Source organism: Lolium rigidum, chromosome 5, assembly GCF_022539505.1.
Source record: "Lolium rigidum isolate FL_2022 chromosome 5, APGP_CSIRO_Lrig_0.1, whole genome shotgun sequence".
NCBI lineage: Eukaryota > Viridiplantae > Streptophyta > Magnoliopsida > Poales > Poaceae > Lolium > Lolium rigidum.
In genome coordinates, this window is record NC_061512.1 from 44,669,568 (window position 1) to 44,689,510 (window position 19,943).

Here is a 19,943-nt window from a genome sequence, read left to right on the forward strand (position 1 = left end):
TTAGACCTTTGCCTGGGCCATGTCACGTTGGTAGAGTCGGCTATCACTGCTAGTATTTCTGATGTTTTCTTGTTGGTTGGTGATGTGATCACCATTCTTAGCCGTTTGAGTACTAGTATTTATTAATATTGCTTTCTCTGTGAAGTACCTTTTCTTTTAAAATCCTGCTAGTACCTATAGTGTTTTGTTGGTGATTGGCTGCCAGTCCTCCATTCTAAACCTTCCGTACCTTGTTGGGCCGGCACTACCAGCTGACTAGCGCGGCTCTGCCGAACCGCATCGCACGGCACTGCCGAGCCGCGTCGCGCGGTAGTACTGGGCCAGCCCAGTTCTGCGCCCTGCTCACTTGCTCCAGGTCGCTTGTCCGCGCACGCCCAGCACTCGACCCACTCGCGCCTCGCCTGCTGGCACTCCCGCTCACCCACGATCCACTTGCGTTGCTTTGTTGGGATTTGAGAGAGAAGGATTTAAACATCTTTGTTGTGTTCTAGTTGTTGTATTTGATGTATCGATTTGACTTCTCCACAGTGATATGGAGGTGAAAGTTTGTGAGATATTCCTTAGATGCTTGTATTTGGAGCTTGTTCCTCTTGGGTCTTTGGATCATAGACAGCTTAGTGATCTTTGTAGTGTTCTTGCGGCTTCCAATTAAATTGTGGAGATTCCCCAAGTGTGAGGCCTTTGTGGCGGATTTCTTGGAAGCCTTCAATTAAGTTGTGCGATTTCCCTAAGATTTATGCGGGTTTGGTGATCACCCTCAAGGTTCCATAGTGGATCGAGTACTTCTCTTTTAGTGGGAAGGCTGAAGGAGAATACGGTGAGCCCTTCGTGGCGTTTGGGGAGCCTTGTGTCTCCACACCGCTCCAACAGGGAGTAGTACTCGCAAGAGTGTGAACTTGGGGATACATCGTCATCTCCGCGCCACCTTGGTTATTTCTATACCAGAGCTTTTTTACTTATGCACTTTACTTTGTGATAACCTTGGTGCTTGAATTTATATATCTTGCTATTACATAGTTGTGTTGCCTTGCTTAGCATAAGTTGTTGGTGTATATATGTGAACTCTAGTTTAGTTATATAGGTTTTGTGCTTGACAAATTAAACGCTAGTTTTATTCCGCATCTCCATAATCGTAAAAGATTTAAACCGCCTTTTCACCCTCCTCTAGGCGGCATTCGTGTCCTTTCAATTTCCAATTGACCATGGGGCGCATGGTTGGAGCTGCCCACCGAACTCTATGACTACAACAATAAAAATGGTGAGAATTATTTGACAATAAGCGCAAGACGGTAAGATACCATATGTATTGACACTTAGACGCATGATTACTTACCCACGGGAAGGTGAAAGGAGGAGGAGGAACCCATTCGGCATCAAGGAAACCATCTGGGCTCTCATTCACTCCATCATCTGTTGCTGCTGGGCAGCAGCTGCTACTGGCTCACTAGAGCCTCCACCTCCTCGTGTCGTATCCTTTGTTTGTCCACCTCATTGTACGTTGTGCCATTCGTTCTATCATGATTGTTAACATACCCGGATCTTGTCCATAGCTATGACCCAAGCCGTGGGAGGGTCTCTATAGCGGGCTAGGAGCTCGTCCTGCCCTTTCGGAGCTGGGAGAGACTTGGAATGGTCGCAGGGTCGATGGAGCCGTCACCAATCCATAAGCGCCCATTCCTCACGCCTCCTCCCGCCAGCACGAGAACTTAATACTCCGCATATGTGCTCCTTTATTCACCCACACCGACCATGTCTTAGGACGAGGCTTCTTCATGGTATGCTTCACTTCCCAATAATCGAAAAAGTCGAGATCCATGCCTATCTTTTTGGTTTGCAAAAGAGAGAGCATGAATAAAAGTGAAGCGGGCATGCGGAGTAAAGAATAATGTCGAAAGATAGAATAAAGAATTTTCGTGCTCTTCTCCAAGCTAGAGACCTCGAGAGGGAGGCTGTCCTGGCAGTGTGATCCACCTTCCATCACCGCTCGATGGATCTGTCCATCCTCGTGCTTCTTCTTGTACTCGTCGATTGTCCAGTAGTCCACCATCGCCGCATAGCATTTCTTGTCGAAACTCACATACTGAGGAACCACCTGCAGAAAACACACATATTAATGAAACTAGATGCCGTCAACAAGTCAAAAATACACATATGAATGAAAATATACATACTATTACCTGCATGTACTACCAAGGCTCCATAAGCTTCTCTCGGGCTTGCGCCTTGCTAATGCGAACATTTTGTTTCTCGGTGTACCAATTGCGAACGTAACTCACACGCCTCTTGTTGGAAAATTCTAAAGCATAGTGAGAAGTGGAAGTTGATGGACCAAGAGGCTCCTCCTCCTAGCACTGGGGCATCAATTGCTTTGAGCGATGATAGTGATGATGCACCGGCTTGAGGAAGAAACAAAGGGAGGCCCGATGGACGAACCCAAGCAAAGTTAGAGGTGAAAAGAAGGGCGGAGCAAGAGAGCTTACCTCAAAGATTGAGGAGATGATGACCCACAAGCAAAAAAGATTGCCCAAAAGCAATTGCAAACTAGGAAGGAGTTGGCGGAGACCAAACACCAGAACAAGCTTAGGAAGTGGGAAGAAATTAGAGAAGATGAGAAGAGGAAGGCCCCCTTTGAAGATAGGAGGATCCGGCTAGAGGAGAAAAAAGAGGAGAACCGGGTAATGATGTTGGATCCAACTACAATGGATGCTCTAACCAATGAATGGTGGGAGATAAGAAGGGATCAGATCTTGGAAGCAAAGAAGGCAAGAAGGGAGGCCTCGTCTGCAGCAGCAGCTGCCGCCTCCGCTGCTGCGTCGATCAATTTTGGTGCTGGTAGAGCCGGACGGAAATGAACCTTCCTCTACGGTTTGAATCACTGTGTGTCCGTAATCTACCATATATGCTATATATGCTACCTAGTCCGTAATCATCATGACTATGTTTATCCTACCTATACTGTTATTTTGAACTATTTGCGCTTTATTTTCTCATATCTGTGATGAACACGGCTTGATAGCAAAACCCTGATTTGCGGGAGAAATATGTGTCCCCGCGTAACTTTTACCATATAATATATGTGGTAAGTTATGCGGTGTCTGTTCTACCGCGACACATTTTGTCTGTTCTACCGCGACACATTTCTCGCCAAAAAAAGCCAATGCGGTTAACTCCATTTGGGTTTTGCGGTATAGCGGGATGGGAGTCTGCTAGAGCTGCTTTTACGCCGATTTCAAACGTGACCAGTACATCCGGGAGAGCGGTAAGGGCATCTCCAACGGGGCGACGCATTTCGGATGCCCAAACGGACGCGTCGCGCCCGTTTGTGTCAGCCGAAATGGTCGAAATCGTCTGCGCGTCCGTTTGCGTCATGGGTGGCTCCAGCGGCACAACGCATAATTTTTTTCCATTCAAAAAGTCATAATTTACATTAATAAAAAACATAAAAGGCCATAAAGGCGTGATAAAAGTAGGTACTGCCTACTGGTCGTCGTAGCTGACGAGGTCGATGAACTCCGGCGTCGGCCATGGAAGCTGGTACGCCGATGGTGGAGGAGGTAGGGCAGGTTGCGGCAACTGCGGCCAGGCTGTCGCCTGCGTAGGAGGCTGTGGTGAAGGTGGCCAGGGATCCCAGGCCGGAGCAATAGCCGGAGCGCGATCGTTGGAACGCGTCGGCGTGGTCGAAGGAGTCGCCGGCCTCCCATGCGCGAGCGCGGACTCGCGGAGCTGGATTGCGAGCCCATCCCACAAAGCGAGCTCGTTGATCTTGTCGAGCTCGCTGTTGGCCAGTGCCATGGCAATGGCCTCCTCCTCGGTAATGTCCGGCGGCTGGGTCTCTGGATCCCACGCCGGCCCGCTGTCGTCGTCGTGGTCGTACGCGTCCTCGTCCGCGTCCTTGTCCGTGTCCTCCTGGTCGTTCTCTTCTTCTTCCAGGGCGATCTCGCGGTCGAAGTAGTCGATGTCGCTGAGGTAGCCAGCGCGGCGGCGCGCGTCTAAGTCCCACGTCCCGAAAGAGATCCAGTTGTACGAGTTGAGCGCGTACGCCTGATCTTCCCGGAGATCCGGCGGCAAGATCGCTCGGCGGCGGCGGACCTCGTCCCGCCGCTCTCGGCCCTCGGGCGGCACGGGGGGGGGGGGACCGACACACGCCTCGAGTTGAGATACCAGCCCCCTCCAGGCAGGTTTGCGTCCGATCATGGCACCGGCCGGTTTTCCTCCGAAAGCTAGCGCGCGAGCTCGACGCGGACGTACCGCCCGACCAGTGGCTTCTTGCCGGACCGCGAGCCGCTAGCCTCGTGGTCGTTCTTGGTCTTGCGAAACGGCCAGCGTTTCTTCCCCATGGCGTCGGTCGGGTGGATAGTGTGGGCTCTGACAATGGTGTGGTCGGGGAAATGGGCGCCGGCAGCGTCCCTTTAAGAGGCTCGGACGCCATCTCGCCTTCAATGTCCTGTCACTGCAACGCTGCCCAGCTGCGCACGCTCGCGGAAGTCGAGGCGCGCCATTAACGACCCTGGAAAGGCTACAACGCGCCGCCCGTAAGTAATGCCGCAGAAGATGAAGCAGTTGTGCCCTGCCAGGCGGGTCGTGCGAGGACCGGGCGGACAACCGCTGCGTCCGCAGAAACGCAAACCTGACGCATATTTGAGTCACGTTTGCGTCGCCACAGACAGTTCGGTCGTTATGTATCGCCCCGCTGGAGGTGGTGGCAAATGCATTTTCAGCCCGGACGGACTCTAGCGCCGCTGGAGATGATCGTACCATACCCTGACCAACTCCCCGCGCCAAAGATGTGTCAACCACCCTCTGTCCGGTCAACCGACTCTGCACACAGCAATAAAATGTTTTCTTCACGCTAGTGAAGTGCAGCGATGGTGCAGCCATGGAGGAGTCGGGGTCATCGAAAGAAATAATTCTTGACGCTACTGAAGGTGGACGTACCGAAAGAAGGTATCGATGAAGGTGATCGTACGATCGAGTTGCTTGGCGGAGAGCTCTACCTCGACGCGGGTTGATCGGACCGGTGCTCTTGTACGCGGCGCCACGTCCTCCGGTTTCTCTCTTTTACGCCACGGCAGCCAGCCAATCATGCGATGCCACACGCATCCGACCAGAACAATTGTTGAATTTTCCTTTTAATTTGCCCCTCGTGCTGGAATTCCTAGATTCCTTTGTGCCCCTGAAAGATCTGAAGAATATCCAGTCGGGGATGCGATGCTCCTGTACGTACTGAATACACATGCAGATGGAGATGGGATCGGGCGGGCCTCAAAACCTCGTTGCTATCGCCCTACCGCCGGGGTGCAAGTGCACCTGTTTTTTTTTTCTTTTGGAATATATAAAAATCTCCATTTTGCTTTTCACTGTCTTTCCAATTTTTGTTTTGCAAGACCGTACCTATATTGGTATGCAGGAGCTTCTCTGTTGTGATGCATTTTCTCATGGTCTGAGCCGTAGATAGTCGGCCATTTTTGGATATAAACCAATGCTTATATGCTACTCTATGGGAGAGAAACAATAATACAAATATTTCTAGTACACACCCTAGAAGGGTAAATCGCATGACACACCAAATAATTTTTTGACATGAATGGCTTATTTTTTTTGTTTCCATACATGTCGAGCGCCAACTAACCCGTTCCTATCGCGTTTGATCATCCAACTTGATTGGTATAAATCCTTGTCGCCATGCTAGAATAAAACAAGGGTCTTTACCACAATGCGACACCTTAACGCACGACGCATCCCGCTTCCCACGCCATAACATTTGTCATGACATATTGCAAGCATACGCTATCGCGCACCATGATAATAAGGCATGGTACGTGGCCATGCTTGGGGCCATGATATAGAAGGATAGCACATGAATATCTCCGTCAAATGAATACGTAATAAGAGAAGGAGAGAAACAAAACCAACGAACATATTTAGATACATATTTTTTTGAAGCGGGGTGACCTATCATGACATCTAAAGTTGCGACGAGTTCAAGTGCAATCGGCGGATTGGGCCATCTTCTCCGGCTTCGGCCACCCCATCACCCACCAAGCATAATCCTATACAACATTTGTTCCTCTAAATAAAAAATAAACTACTACTAGAAAATAGTAGTTAAGAAAAGAGTGCAATGTTTGCACTCCCGAGCTCCATTGAACTCGTATTTTCTCTAAAAAAGATGAAAATATTTTTTTCAATTTTTTTTAAAATATAATATAAAGTCCGTGGATACGCACATTTTCTCGACATAATTCTAGAGCCATGCTATATGATACGCCATATCTTCGACTACACAAATATCACAAAATCATGGTTTTCAAAAGGAAAAAAACAACTGTACTCTTCTTCAAACATTTGCCATTTTTTCTTCATACCACATATGAAAATATATTTCGATGCAATTTTTTTAGTACATTGTATATATACTTGTATATTATTTTTCGATTTTTCGAGACAAACAATAAATTTTCGGATTTTTTAAAAAAGAAGTCGGCAGCCAAAACAACTTTTTCTTTTTTTTTTGAGAAAAAAACAACTTTTTCATTAAGAAATCAACAAGCTAGGCTGCCGGCTCTAGGAAGCACTGGCCATGTTCTTCTTCTTCCTTGTGTCCTGTCCTTGTTGCCGCGTGGTCAGGGTCCGGTTGGATCTCTCTCTGGTCAAGCGACTCATCGTCATCATCGGTCGGCATTAATAGCCGCCTTCCTTCTCTTCCTTCTCCCAGCCATCGTCTTCCTTCCTTCCTTCTCCACCCGTCTCCCCTTCGTCTCCTCCGATTCAATCCAAACCCAAATCCAAATCCAAACCAAATCCCTCCCACCGCCTCTCCCAATCCGCCGCCCGCCCGCCCACCGCCTCCGCCGACCAATTCCCCCCTCCACACACCCGCCGGATCCCGAATGCTCGCCGCCAGCGACGCCCCGTCCACCTCCAGCCCCGGCCCCGGGGCGGGCGACGACGACGACCGCGTCTTCCTCGTCCAGCACCGGTGAGCGCACCAAACCCTAACACTAGCCCCCCCGATCCGACAGGCCCGGGCGCCATCTCACGGCGGATCGCGCGCAATGCAGGTGGTGGAAGGAGGCGCGGGACGGCGCGGGGATCGACGCGCACGGGGTGCCCTACGCGTCCACGCCCGCGGGGGGGCCCACATCCTACGGGATGAAGGTGCTCAGCCTCATCATGAACGACTACACCGCCGCCTTCACCCTCCGCAAGGCCGACGACCTCGCCGCCGTCCTGCCCGACGCGCCCGCCAAGCCCGGGGCCAGGAGCTACGCGCTCGTCGCGGCAGACCTATTCGACAAGGCGCGCGCCTGGTGAGCACACGCACGCGGATCTCCCAGCCTCAGCTCTTCCGTTCGGATCGGTCGAATCCTCCTAGATGAATAGGCCATATATAGATGCCATTGCCTGTCTAGGTTCTGGTAGTGTTGTATGAATGTTTGCCATGGGCAGTGGTGTCTAGGAGTATCGAATCAGAGCGCCATGGTTGATGATGCTTAGCCAAGTACTGGCCTGCAGACTGTGTACCGCACTCTGTCTGCATTACCCTGCTCATTAATCAGTACTCGTGATTTTGGTGAATAGGCATGTTCTAGATTGCAAAGCGCTTACCATACAACCTACGGAAAATTTTAGGGTTAATACTGTCCTGTACTCACTTGCACGTGTGCCGCCGACTCACTGAGATGTCCGCCAGTAGAATGAATGCACCTAGCAGATTGATCAATTAGTCAATATGTGAACCCAGGCTTAGCCCGGTTGTTTGGATGGGCTGATGCATCCCCGCCCGCCCAGGTTCGAGTCTACGTAAACACTGCACCTTGGGTTTCTTCTTCCCCTTAAAGCCAAACTTTTTTTTATAATAATTATTAATCAATATTGTCGTAACGGCTTGTGTATCCAGTAGTTTGATCTAATGCTGATGTCTAGGGAGTATAACTTTGTAGGCATGATATAATGTGCAGTTGGCACTTCTATACGTTACGTGAACGGTTTATTATTGGCGCGCTAACTAATGATCAGGGATGGGTTATTAGTTGTGTCTACACCGAATGTCAACATTATGTACCAGTCATAGTACAATTACTCATAGCATTCCTTTTATTGAAGCGTTGTGCAACCAAGCCTGTGAGTTCTTTGGCGTCAATTTTGCATGCATGGGATAGTTGAAATTTGGCATACTGGTTCTGCTGAGGTTGGTACTGTATGGTCTGTAGTTGTTGCTAGCATCGCTCTGTCTCCACCCTGTTTACCATAGATTTTCTAGGAGAAAGAAATGATGTTATGCTCGGTGAGTCTACCATAGGGTTTGTTGCTTCGTCTCCAGTTTGTCTGCTTTATTGGTTCACTTTATGCACTGTGTTTAAAGTCATTAAGATTAAGTTACATACCCAACTTTGCTTGAGTCTTTACATGATTCTGTGGGCTGGTGGATGAATGAGATCAAGAGATCTTATGCTGCTTATGGAGATGTTTTGGGTCCCAAACCATTTAAACCTTTCCTTCTGTATACGCGAGAAAATATGGGTGCTAATATTTGAATGTGTTGCTGCACCTAAAAGTCAAGCTACCGGTTGAGTAAATACGTGCATACCTGCCTGGTTTAGCTATGCTCCATTATCTTTATTTAACTTATTTGGTTTCTTGATTTTCTCGCCTAGGCATTTGGATTCTCTAAAGTCTAATAGCAAAAATGTATTGCTTACTGAAGAGGCATCTGTAAATATTTATCCTATCATGCTTAGAGTTTCTGTAACTCGAGGTACAAATGCACTAACGGTGAAGATCAGCAAAAAGGTATGTGTTATTTTTCCACGCCATCTTCTACCCATCCTTGTTTTGAAGAAAGATCACTATTGGTTTAGTTAAGGATCTTTATTATATGTTTTCATGGCTGAATTTTTGCTTTATAATGCATCAGAAGAAAACTGCAATGTTCTTAATTTACTTTTAACTTACCAGGACAACTCAGCCGAGAACTTCAAAAGAGCAAACAAGATTCTGATTCCGGACCCTGAGCCGGTAACTTTCTGTTTTTCTTCACTTCAATATGTAAACTCTCGTGTTTCTTTTCTTCAATAACATGCCTACTTAATTCAGGTTCACATATGGGATTTCTCTGGGCGAACAACTTTCATATTGATGAATGAATGGAACCGTATACCCCAAGATCCTCGGTCTTCTGACCAGGAGGTCATTTCTTCTCCATCGAATTTGCCATTTTATTGCTTGTGCTTTCTTACTTGCATAAGACTGTAATTCATTTCCTAGCTACTAGCTCAGTTCCATAAAATAAGGCATATATTTTTAGTCAAAACTCAACGCATTATAAATTTGACCAATTTTATAGGCAAATATGTCAACATCTACAATATTTCATAAATACACTAAGAGAATTCTATGGTGGATCTATTGATGTCAACTTGATATTGTAGATGTTCATCAAAGTTATATGATATTGACTTTTGACTAAAAATATACGCCTTATTTTGTGGAAATGGGGATAGTACCGATTTAGTGTTTTCTTTCGAATAAATACCAGTAATGCTTATCTACTACTCCCTCCGTTCCTAGATATAGGGTGTATAGTTTGGTGTTTGGGGCTATTGTTGTGTTGTCTGTAAGATGGTTTTTTGCAAATCGTGTAAGCAATGCAGCATGCTAGCAACATAGTCCCGAGTCAAGCTGGCAGCAGTAAGCCAGTAACATATATTTTTATACCTCAATCTTTTAATCTGAGTGCTAAAATGAAGCTGGAAGTGCACATTTTGTTCAAATCATTAATTAGCCAGATCAACGCACCTCACTGTTGTTTCCTCCAGCAGCATCTTAATTTTATTTGAATGAGGAACACTAGACTATTGCATTGCTGGTCTGTTGAGTAGATATTCATTTGTCATATGAAAATTTTCTACTTACGTGATGTTGATTTCAAGTGCACAATAATAAACACTCGGAAGTATTAAAATGATTGAAATGGGAAGGATGCTTACTGTGTAACCCTCATGTTCTCTGGTATCCTAAATGTAAACACCCCTCAACACTAGACTATTGCATTCCTGTTCTCTTGAGTAAATATTCATTGTCCTATGAAAATTTTCTACTTAGGTGATGTTGATTTCAAGTGCTTAGCTAGTTAGTAAACACTGGGATTAAACTGATTGAAATGGGAAGGATGCTTACTGCGTAACCCCTGTGTTCTCTGGGTATTCTAAATGTAAACCCCCCTCAATGCTAGTAGCAAACTGGTAATTTGCATCTAAATTGGGATGATGCATGAAGTTCTAGTTATAGCTACATGTTTACCCACTTGCATATTGGCACCATAAATCATGTAAAAAGGAGGTAAACTGTGCATCGCTAATACACGTGGAACCCCCTCCCTATATAATACTACCGAGGATTATCATCGATGTGGAATTGTGGATTGAGCTGGCTTCCACCAATATAGATGAGTTGGCTTGTGCTAGCTTAATCCAGACTCAGCTGACCTGCCTAATTAAGGGAACACCAGATTTTTCCTCCCTAGTTATTTGATACTAAATCTAGCAGGTAGTTTAGTTCTGAAATGAGATCATTCAACAGCCTTTATTCATACCTTCATGCGAGTAATGGAATACTTCTGTAGCATGTTGAACTTATACTCATTTTGCTCACATCTTCAGATGCCTCTGGAAATACAATTCTATGATATATCAGAACCTACAGCTAATGGTGCTTCTGGGAAAAAAGATGAGTTAGCATTAACAATGGGTAGCTCAGCTTTGAGCAATGGCAGCATGATGGACATGGATCTGGATTCATCAGGGGGAATCTGTAAGCAAGTTGGCTCTGGTTTAATAGGATTAGACAATCTTGGAAACACATGTTTCATGAACAGTGCAGTCCAGTGCTTGGCTCATACTTCAAAGCTAGTTGACTATTTTCTTGCTGATTACCACAAGGAAATAAACACCCATAACCCACTGGGGATGAAGGCATGTTAAAATTCTCGTTTTGCCATAAACATATTTCATTTATTTTTATTTTTTGTGTCCTTGCTCATTTAGACAATGTTTCTTAAATAGGGTGAGCTCGCTTATTCATTTGGAGATTTATTGAGGAAGATATGGGCTATCGATGGAACCTCATTTCCACCTCGCCAGTTTAAGACAAGACTTGCACGCTTTGCCCCCCAATTCAATGGCTTTAACCAACATGATTCACAGGTTAGTGAACTTATTTGCTTAAAGACATCTGCTCCCTCCCTCCTTATTGGAGAATGTATCTGTACTCTAAACTACCTCCCTATCCAATGAAATGAGATGCAAAATCTTTTTTTTTTGTTTTCTCGAAAAAGGACTGACTTTCTTGGCATGGTTTGGCTATGTGTTAGCCACTTGATCCTACCATTGCCAGCTTCAGAATTAATTAACCTAAACCTACTACTTCTGTTACTTCCTGCTGTGCTTATCCTGTTAGTAGTTTGACCAGAATCCTGTGAGCTTGTTGAGTCGCGTTCTCTCTTGTTCTAAAATCTGGATCCGTTCAGGACCAGATGAAATTCGTTTAGCTTGTAATCAGGATGATACTCTTGTTCCTTGATTAATATATTTTCGCCCGCAAGGGGGGAACTTCCCGCAAAAAAAAAAGAATCCTGTGAGCTTGTTTTAGTCGATTATATATTTTTAGGTGTTGCTTATGTAGCATCTAAACAAACTTGAATATTACATGAAATGTCTTGTGAGTTCAAATTGATTGTTTACGAGTGACTTTCCTGTGCTGTTTATAGGAGCTTCTTGCTTTCTTATTGGATGGACTCCATGAAGATTTGAATCGTGTCAAATGTAAACCCTATTCTGAAGCAAAGGATGCAGATGGCCGTCCAGATGAAGAGGTCGCAGATGAGTACTGGGGCAACCATTTAGCCCGAAATGATTCCATTATAGTTGATACCTGCCAGGTTAGTTTTTATATGCATGTGTTTTCTTTGTTTTGGTAAGATGTGACCTCCCATATCTCGTTATAACAGAAATGGTCTACTCAATTGAGTCCTTTCTTTATCTTATGTTCTCCACATGAGTTTCGAAGTTACTGCTTATGTACTGTTAGATTCCTGCCATACAAACACATAATCTATTTCGTATTTCTGTTATGGTTTTTGCATTATGGGTGTCAGTATGAAGCTGGGTATCCCCAATACAAATAAACACCCAAACAGCTGTAATACCATTTCCCTACGAATACCCACTTCGGCTTGAACATTGAATTGTCTATATCCCTACATGGGTGTGCAAAATAGATGAGTACATAGTATAAAATATTAGAGGAACACATTTTGCGTAACTATTCGAGTTTTAGCAAAACAAACAGTGTGCAAATATGAAAATCCCCCCTAGTCAGAGCTGGTAATGATATTCTTCAGGCACATAAGCTAACAGTTTTGTGCAGTTGTCTTTGCATTACCTAAGAGAGCGGGATCTTTGCATTGTTCACCCCCAAATTGCTTAAATCTGTAAATAATGGACGGGCTTTATGGCCTTATTAGAGAACCTTTATAACATAATCACTGCCACATCATGTCAATTCAACAAACAAGAAGAGCTCTAAGACTTTGCGCCAGGAAGCCTAGTATGTGGTTATTATGTTGATGGGCATGGTATGTCTGGGGGTAAATTAAGGGTGTGTTTGGATTGCTACCAAAGCATGCGCAGCCAATTTTTTGGTCATGGCCAAACGATTGGTTCTTGTTTGGATAGTTGCCAACTTTTTGGCTTGCCAGTGCTCCACTGCCAACTCTAGTTCATTTCTTTAGCCAATGTTGGCCAACTTGAGGGCAAGGAATAGCTCAACTAAAATATTGGCTAGCCAAAATTTGGTAGGGTAATCTTGGGCACAAACCAAACACTGCTTATTTCTTATAATTTCCCATGTAATTGGTGGAAGGCAATGTATCTTTAGTTTCTTTTCTGGCGGATACATACATGGTATGGACAAGGAAAGTAGATTCCCTTCTCAAATCCATGTAACTTGTGCGATCACACTGCTGGTACATCCATACCCACAATTTGTGCGTGAAGTGAATGTCGGTAATGGTCAATTGTTTTTTCATATGCTTCGCCAACTTTTGATTATATTTGGTGCTTCACTGACAGGGCCAATACAAGTCCACATTAGTTTGCCCACTTTGCAAGAAAGTGTCTATAACGTTCGACCCATTTATGTATTTATCGTTGCCCCTGCCTTCAACTGCAACCACAACGAGAACAATGACTGTAACAGTCTTTAGTACTGATGGCACTACTGGGCCATGTCCTTACACTGTGAATGTGTCTCAATCTGGATATACCAAGACACTCATTGATGCATTAAGCAATGCTTGTTCTCTGAGAGACGATGAGCGCCTCCTGGTTGCTGAGGTATTACCCTTTCCTGCATACGAGCATATCATTCTCATGGCAAAAGCTACTTACTATATAAGCCATGCATCGCTTCCTTAAATTTTGATGGTCTACATGTAGGTTTACAATGGTTCTCTTATCCGGTACTTGGAGGAACCTTCTGAAGTCATCTCCTTGATTAGAGATGGAGATCGCTTGGTTGCATATCGACTTCCGAAAGGCAGTGAAGATGCTCCTATAGTGGTGTTCAAAAACGAACGTATGGAGTAAGTAGAACCGCCCTGTCTGTTATATTCTGCTGTCAAAGTTGGATATCGGTTTTTTCTTGCTGAAAGTCGTAAAGATGGATATCAGATACCTGACAGTAGAAAATAATCTACACCTTCATGGTCTTCGCTCATAGGTTTTCCTTTCTGTTTAAGTAGATAGAGAAACCTTCTTACGGCGAAATCTTCCTTTTATGTACAGGTCCTCCCTCTCTAGCTTCGGTAGGAAGTCTTGGAAGAGTTTTGGCACTCCTCTTGTGTCAAATCTTCCTGAGACAATCAATGGGCGTACAATCTATGATCTTTTCCTGAAGGTTCTGACTCCATTCGGAGCATTAAAAGATGATATGTCGGATGCTGATCAAATAACTGGCAAAAGCAGCCCTGTTAATGGAACTTCAGACATCGAGATGAGCTCTGATGCTGCAGAGTGCTCCAGCATAAATAATAATGCTGGTGAGGATGACATAATGACTGAAGGTGGCATGGAGTTTTTCTTGAATAGTGATAGGTTTCCAAACCCACGCATGAAAATAGAAATGGATCAAACTGTTACAGTTTCAAACCCGAAGAAACGTTTGCTTGTGTCTGTGAGTTGGCAGGATAATGGTCTGAAGCAATACAACCTTGATTCCTTGAATTCTCTTCCAGAGGTTTTCAAGGCTGTGATAGTTGCAAGGAGACCACAGGAAACCTGTTCTCTATATGCATGCCTTGAAGCATTTATAAAGGAGGAACCATTGGGCCCAGAGGACATGTGGTAAATATTTTTCATGGATAATGTCATGTATCAGTGTTCAATAGTCTCTTGCTTTGTGTAGCCACCAAATTTCTCACTTCAAATGATGTAGAAATAGTTTGGAGGGAAAACCTGAATTTAAAAGCATGTGTAACATAAATAAAGCTTATTCATGTTTCCTTTCTCTTATTTCACAGGTATTGCCCAGGTTGTAAAGAACATCGGCAAGCTAGTAAGAAACTAGACCTCTGGAGGTTACCAGAAATCCTGATAATACACCTGAAAAGATTCTCATACAGTCGGTACACAAAGAACAAGCTAGATACATTTGTGGACTTCCCAATTCATGATCTTGACTTGTCGAGGTATATCCGCGACAGAAGTGGGCAGATGTTGAATCACTATCAACTGTATGCTGTTAGTAACCACTATGGAGGCATGGGAGGAGGTCACTACACTGCGTATGTTTATGTAAGTCTTCTTTTCTAACTGATGACGTGTTGTTATGCATGAGCTTAAGCTGCCAAGCAACATATATGTACAGGCTTACATCTCATTGCAAGCTCAAGTTCAGATCCTCACATGATGTACCTTTTTTTTTTCTGTTTGCAGCATGAGGGAAAAAAGAAGTGGTATGACTTTGACGACCGTTGTGTCCAGGGTCTTGAAAAGGAGGATAATATAAAGACTTCGGCGGCTTATGTTCTTTTCTATAGGAGGGTAAAGGGTGGTAGTAGCTTAGATACAGAAACAACAACAATAGAATCTGATTGCACAAGATGAGGAGTAGCACTTGGATTACTTTTGAAGAGCCTGGACATTGTATAGCTGATCGGTTGGGACCTGGGGCCAAGATCCAGTGCAGTTGATCTTTGCTAATGTAGCAAATGACAGCTGCAGGAGCATCGTTTTATTGCGCTGATGGGAAGGTGAAGGAACCAAGATAGTTACAGATGGAACTGAAGAGGTTGCGATTCTTTTCAACACCCTGACTTGACGGTGGATCTGCATGTAGGAGAACCTGATATAACGGCAGATATACAGATATACAGGCATGCTGATGGTTCTTATTTTGTTACTGCTATGTTGGTTTCTCACCCATGATTTTCTAGGGTCGAGGAACTGGGGAGGTAGATAACTTATACTGCTGCCGTTCCCTCGGTTGTTTCTGAACATGCAATGTAAACTCTCCGGCCAATATTTGGCTAGTGCTGTCAAGCAAGGCAGCCCAGTTTCATTTATATACAGCTGCAACCACAGATGAGTAACTTTTTCAGTTCTTGTTGTCGTTGTTGAGACTAGCAAGTAAAGTCAAGAGCGACATGACTTTGCTCTGTATTGTCACGCCCGCACCAGTGGGGTTTCTCCCATTTGCTTTCAGAATTAACACGTTAGTTTATTTCCTTGTATATCTCTATCTACTACTGTAGCTAGGGTAGCACGAGGTTGGAGCTATCGGCACCAATAGTTTACAGGCCTACAGTGGTTGTGTTCTATCATACGGTCAGTCTGGTCGCCACGTACCTGGGATCAACAGTGCTCGCTATGGCTTTCGGCAACTTCGCCATCACCATCGATCATCATCATCAAATTCGATGTCTACATATCACGCTGCTCGTTATGGTCAGATGGCCTACCAAGTACAATATCATGTGAGGTACATATCGGAGAGCTGTACGCTGTAAATACTGGCTACTGCTTCATTCGATTCAGGGAATAAAAGAGCATCGTTACTGTGATTTTTCCTGCGTGCCTAGTAGTGTAATGCAGAGTTCTGAACTTATATGCTTGCTGCATGCACGGTCATTTCTGTCGCCAACAATTTTCATGTTTCCTGGTCACAGACGTAGAAATAAACTAGGAGTATTGTGCATTACAATAGGTCGAACTAAGTCTGTGTTCTCAAGCTCATGCCATGGTTCTGGATGATATTTCGAAACGAGATGGTAACTGACAACGTACAAAGATCTGTTCGTGTCGACACAGACCATCTCGACACGAGAGTCGATTGACTTCAGTTGCTGCACCGAAAACAGAACTTCTAAAATTTTCACCACAATATCTAGGCATCAATGTGTGTAACGTCGTCTTTTTTATTGGTCGATAGTTAACACCTTGGTAGTTGGAAGTCGCTGTCCTGGAAGACAAGGGAGGAGCTAGCATTGCGTACAAGGTGGACTGGTTCGTAGGCCTCCTCCTTAACATTATTTTGACTAACCCTTATCTGTTTTTTGTTTCCGTTAAATCTGACAGGTCACTTTAGTCTAGAGACTCCAAGCAGGGGCGACCGAGGCAGTCGAACAGACGATAGGAACAACAAAACATGAATGGAACTACATGAGATCGACCATTGATCGTTGGGTGGGTGGTTGCTTTTTTTTTGATAAAGGATGCTTTATTACTTTTTGGGAAGCAATTACATCCAGCCTCTGCATAACCAGGATGCACACAGCCGTTTATGAAAGTCAAGTCTAAAAAAGATGCCAAACTAAAAACTAGGCGAAATACATATCGGAACGATGAATCACAAAACGCCTAAGTTGTGGGTGGGGCTTCAATCCGTAGACTATGCTGCCACCCATGTAGGGAAAAAGTATCCCTCGCCGTAGCCTCCAATCGTGTACAGACCTCCGTAAATAGGTCTCGGTTCTCCATACGTTTAAGAGGTAACCATGAACGAAGAATCACTGTACATCTGTAGATGACCTGCAACAAAGAGGAGTTAATGTCATTAAAAATCTTGTCATTTCTACTCAGCCAAAGCGCCCAGATAACTGCTAGCGCCCCCACCCTAAGAAGCAACTTGAACCTTGAATCTATACCGTGAAGCCAATTACCGAAGACATTGGCCACACTAGTGGGAGGATACAAGATAGACGCTACTTGGATGACAGACCAAATAGATCTCGCAAACTGGCACTGGAAGAAGAGGTGTTTAATAGTTTCATCATGATGACAAAAAACACATCGAGAGCTTCCTTGCCAATTTAGCTTAACAAGATTGTCTTTGGTGAGGATGACTCCTCTACGAAGGTACCATCCAACCGGTAAATCAGAATGTATTAAGGCGGTGTATAAGGATTTTACCGAGAAAGAGCCATCTACATGTAAATTCCACCTAAATTCATCTGGTGCAGGCGATAGGTTAACATCCCCCAACCTATGAATTAAAGCGTTCCATGCCACTAGCCTTTGTCCTAGCAAAACACGTCGGAACGTCACATTCGGTGGAGAGGTAGCCATTACTGTGGCAATGGTATCTCCCTTGCGACGAACGATACTATACAACGCAGGATACTGTTCACTTAGATCAGGTGCATTGTCTAACCAAGCATCCTCCCAGAAACGTATCTGTGCCCCATTCTTAATTGAGAAAGTACCATGACGAAAAAGGCATTTTTTGACGCCATTAGACCAGCCCAAAAGTGTGAATCTCCAGGTTTCCAAACCACCTGAGATAACGTCTTGGAGCCTATATACTTTCTCCGGAATATAGTTTGCCAAATCCCATCCTCGGTAAGGAGCTTGAAAAGCCATTTACCTAGCAGGGCTGTATTCTTGACTTCCAGGTCATGAACACCAAGCCCGCCTTGATCTTTAGGACTACAAACTACACTCCATTTAACCAGTCGATATTTCCTTTTCTCGCTATCCCCTTGCCAAAAGAATCTGGATCGATAATAATCGAGTTTATGCAGAACTCCTTTTGGTAAAAGGAAGAATGATAACATATACAGTACCATATTTGTCAGTACTGAATTAATGAGTACCAATCTTCCTCCCAGGGATAGCAATTTGCCTTTCCAACTACTAAGGCGCTTCTGTAATCTTTCTTCTACTATTTTCCATTCAGCGATCGTGAGTCTTCGGTAATGAATCGGAATACCCAAATAGCGAATGGGAAATTGGCCTTGCCCGCAACCGAACAACTCTGTATAAAGAGATGTATCATCTTGGGCATCACCGAAACAGAACAATTCACTTTTATAGAAATTGATCTTCAATCCCGACAACTGCTCAAAAGCCACCAAAATTAATTTCAGGTTTTGAGCTTTTTCGAGATCATGATCCATAAACAGAATTGTATCATCGGCATATTGAAGGATAGATAAGACACCATCAACCAGATATGGAATCACCCCTTAAATTTGACCATCAGACTTGGCCCGCTCTATGAGTATAGCCAGCATATCCGCCACAATGTTAAATAACATCGGTGATAGCAGATCCCCTTGGCGTAGCCCTTTTCGTGTTTGGAAATAATGGCCGGTGTCATCATTAACCCGAATTACCACACTACCTCCATACACAAAATCATTAATTAAAGCGCGCCATTCAGGAGAAAAACCTTTCATCCTGAGTGTATCGTTGTAAGAAAGACCACTTGACCTTGTCATAAGCCTTTTCAAAATCTAATTTTAAAATAACCCCATTTAATTTCTTAGTATGCATCTCATGTACCGTCTCATGCAAAACCGCCACTCCATCTAGGATATTTCTTCCTTGCATGAAAGCGGTTTGAGATGGCCGAACTACAAGATCCGCAACCGTATTAAGTCTAATGGTGGCCATTTTCGTGAAAATCTTGAAACTTACGTTTAAAAGGCAAATAGGTCTATATTGTTGAATCCTTTCTGCCTCATTAACTTTTGGTAACAAGATTACTTCACCAAAATTTAGACGAAATAATTCTAGTTGTCCAATATGGAAAGCACTGAACAAATCTAGAAGATCCCCTTTAATAGTATTCCAGAAGGTTTGGTAAAAGTCCGCTGGAAAATCATCAGGACCCGGTGCTTTGTTGCATTCCATCTGGAAAATAGCCTTCTGCACCTCCTCCTCTGAATAAGGTGCAGTAAGTAATCCATTTTCCTCAATAGAAACTTGGGGTATGTCGGCTGTTAAGTCCTCATTTAGAGAAAAAGAGCTTTCATCTGGAGGACCAAACAAGCCTTTATAATAATTATTAATGTACGACTTGAGTTGCTCATGACCTTCAATCAACCCTTCATCTTGAATAAGAGAATGAATACGTTTTTTCCGATATCTCCCATTGGCTATACCATGGAAATATCGCGTATTTGAGTCTCCTTCTAAAATGAATTGGGCCTTGGATCGTTGGTACCATTTGAGTTCCTCCTCGCGAAGTAGACTCGCCATCTGTGCATTGGATTGATTCTTAATTTCAATCTTGTGCGCAGTCAACGGTCTTACCTCAGTAAAAGCCTCGAGCTCATCAATTAAGGTTGATAAGCGAGCCTTTTCTTTTTTAAGAATGCATGTCATATGGGTAGTCCAGCCAGAGAGATGTCTGCGCATTGCACACATCTTATTATTCCATCTCAAGATTGGAGTACTACCACCAACTGGCCTTTCCCAAACCGTCTTAACCATCTCATGAAACCCTTCTCTCTGTAACCAGCCAAGTTTACAAACATGTCTAGGATTCCCAGTAGTTAAGAGGATAGGAGCATGGTCAGACAATTTTTCAATACGTTCTAGTGCACGGACAGACACCATGGGGTATTTATTCTCCCATTCGGTATCCATCAACACGCGATC

The 19,943-nt window shown here is 44.3% G+C and overlaps 2 protein-coding genes across 2 annotated transcripts; both read left to right on the forward strand.

The window, feature by feature from the left end:
- The first annotated feature begins 6,866 nt into the window (after window positions 1-6,866).
- LOC124655911 lies at window positions 6,867-7,314 on the forward strand. Its single transcript, XM_047194739.1, has 2 exons — window positions 6,867-6,979; window positions 7,062-7,314. The coding sequence occupies exons 1-2, from the start codon at window positions 6,891-6,893 to the stop codon at window positions 7,312-7,314; spliced, it is 342 nt and encodes a 113-aa protein (XP_047050695.1). The 5' UTR covers window positions 6,867-6,890.
- Window positions 7,315-8,474: 1,160 nt separating this feature from the next.
- LOC124651803 (ubiquitin carboxyl-terminal hydrolase 8-like) lies at window positions 8,475-15,657 on the forward strand. Its single transcript, XM_047190837.1, has 11 exons — window positions 8,475-8,793; window positions 8,959-9,018; window positions 9,097-9,189; window positions 10,662-10,973; window positions 11,064-11,204; window positions 11,768-11,938; window positions 13,131-13,394; window positions 13,497-13,642; window positions 13,845-14,402; window positions 14,579-14,852; window positions 14,994-15,657. Exons 1-11 carry the CDS (start codon window positions 8,734-8,736, stop codon window positions 15,162-15,164), a joined length of 2,250 nt encoding a protein of 749 aa, XP_047046793.1. The 5' UTR covers window positions 8,475-8,733; the 3' UTR covers window positions 15,165-15,657.
- Window positions 15,658-19,943: the final 4,286 nt, after the last annotated feature.

Excerpts from the sequence above, each read along its gene's own strand:
- LOC124655911 (XM_047194739.1), top strand. The coding sequence starts at position 6,891 with ATGCTCGCCGCCAGCGACGCCCCGTCCACCTCCAGCCCCGGCCCCGGG. Across the intron at positions 6,980-7,061 it reads GTCTTCCTCGTCCAGCACCG|GTGGTGGAAGGAGGCGCGGG; the intron begins GTGAGCGCACCA and ends CGCGCAATGCAG.
- LOC124651803 (XM_047190837.1), top strand. The coding sequence starts at position 8,734 with ATGCTTAGAGTTTCTGTAACTCGAGGTACAAATGCACTAACGGTGAAG. Across the intron at positions 9,190-10,661 it reads CTCGGTCTTCTGACCAGGAG|ATGCCTCTGGAAATACAATT; the intron begins GTCATTTCTTCT and ends TCACATCTTCAG. Across the intron at positions 11,205-11,767 it reads TTAACCAACATGATTCACAG|GAGCTTCTTGCTTTCTTATT; the intron begins GTTAGTGAACTT and ends TGCTGTTTATAG.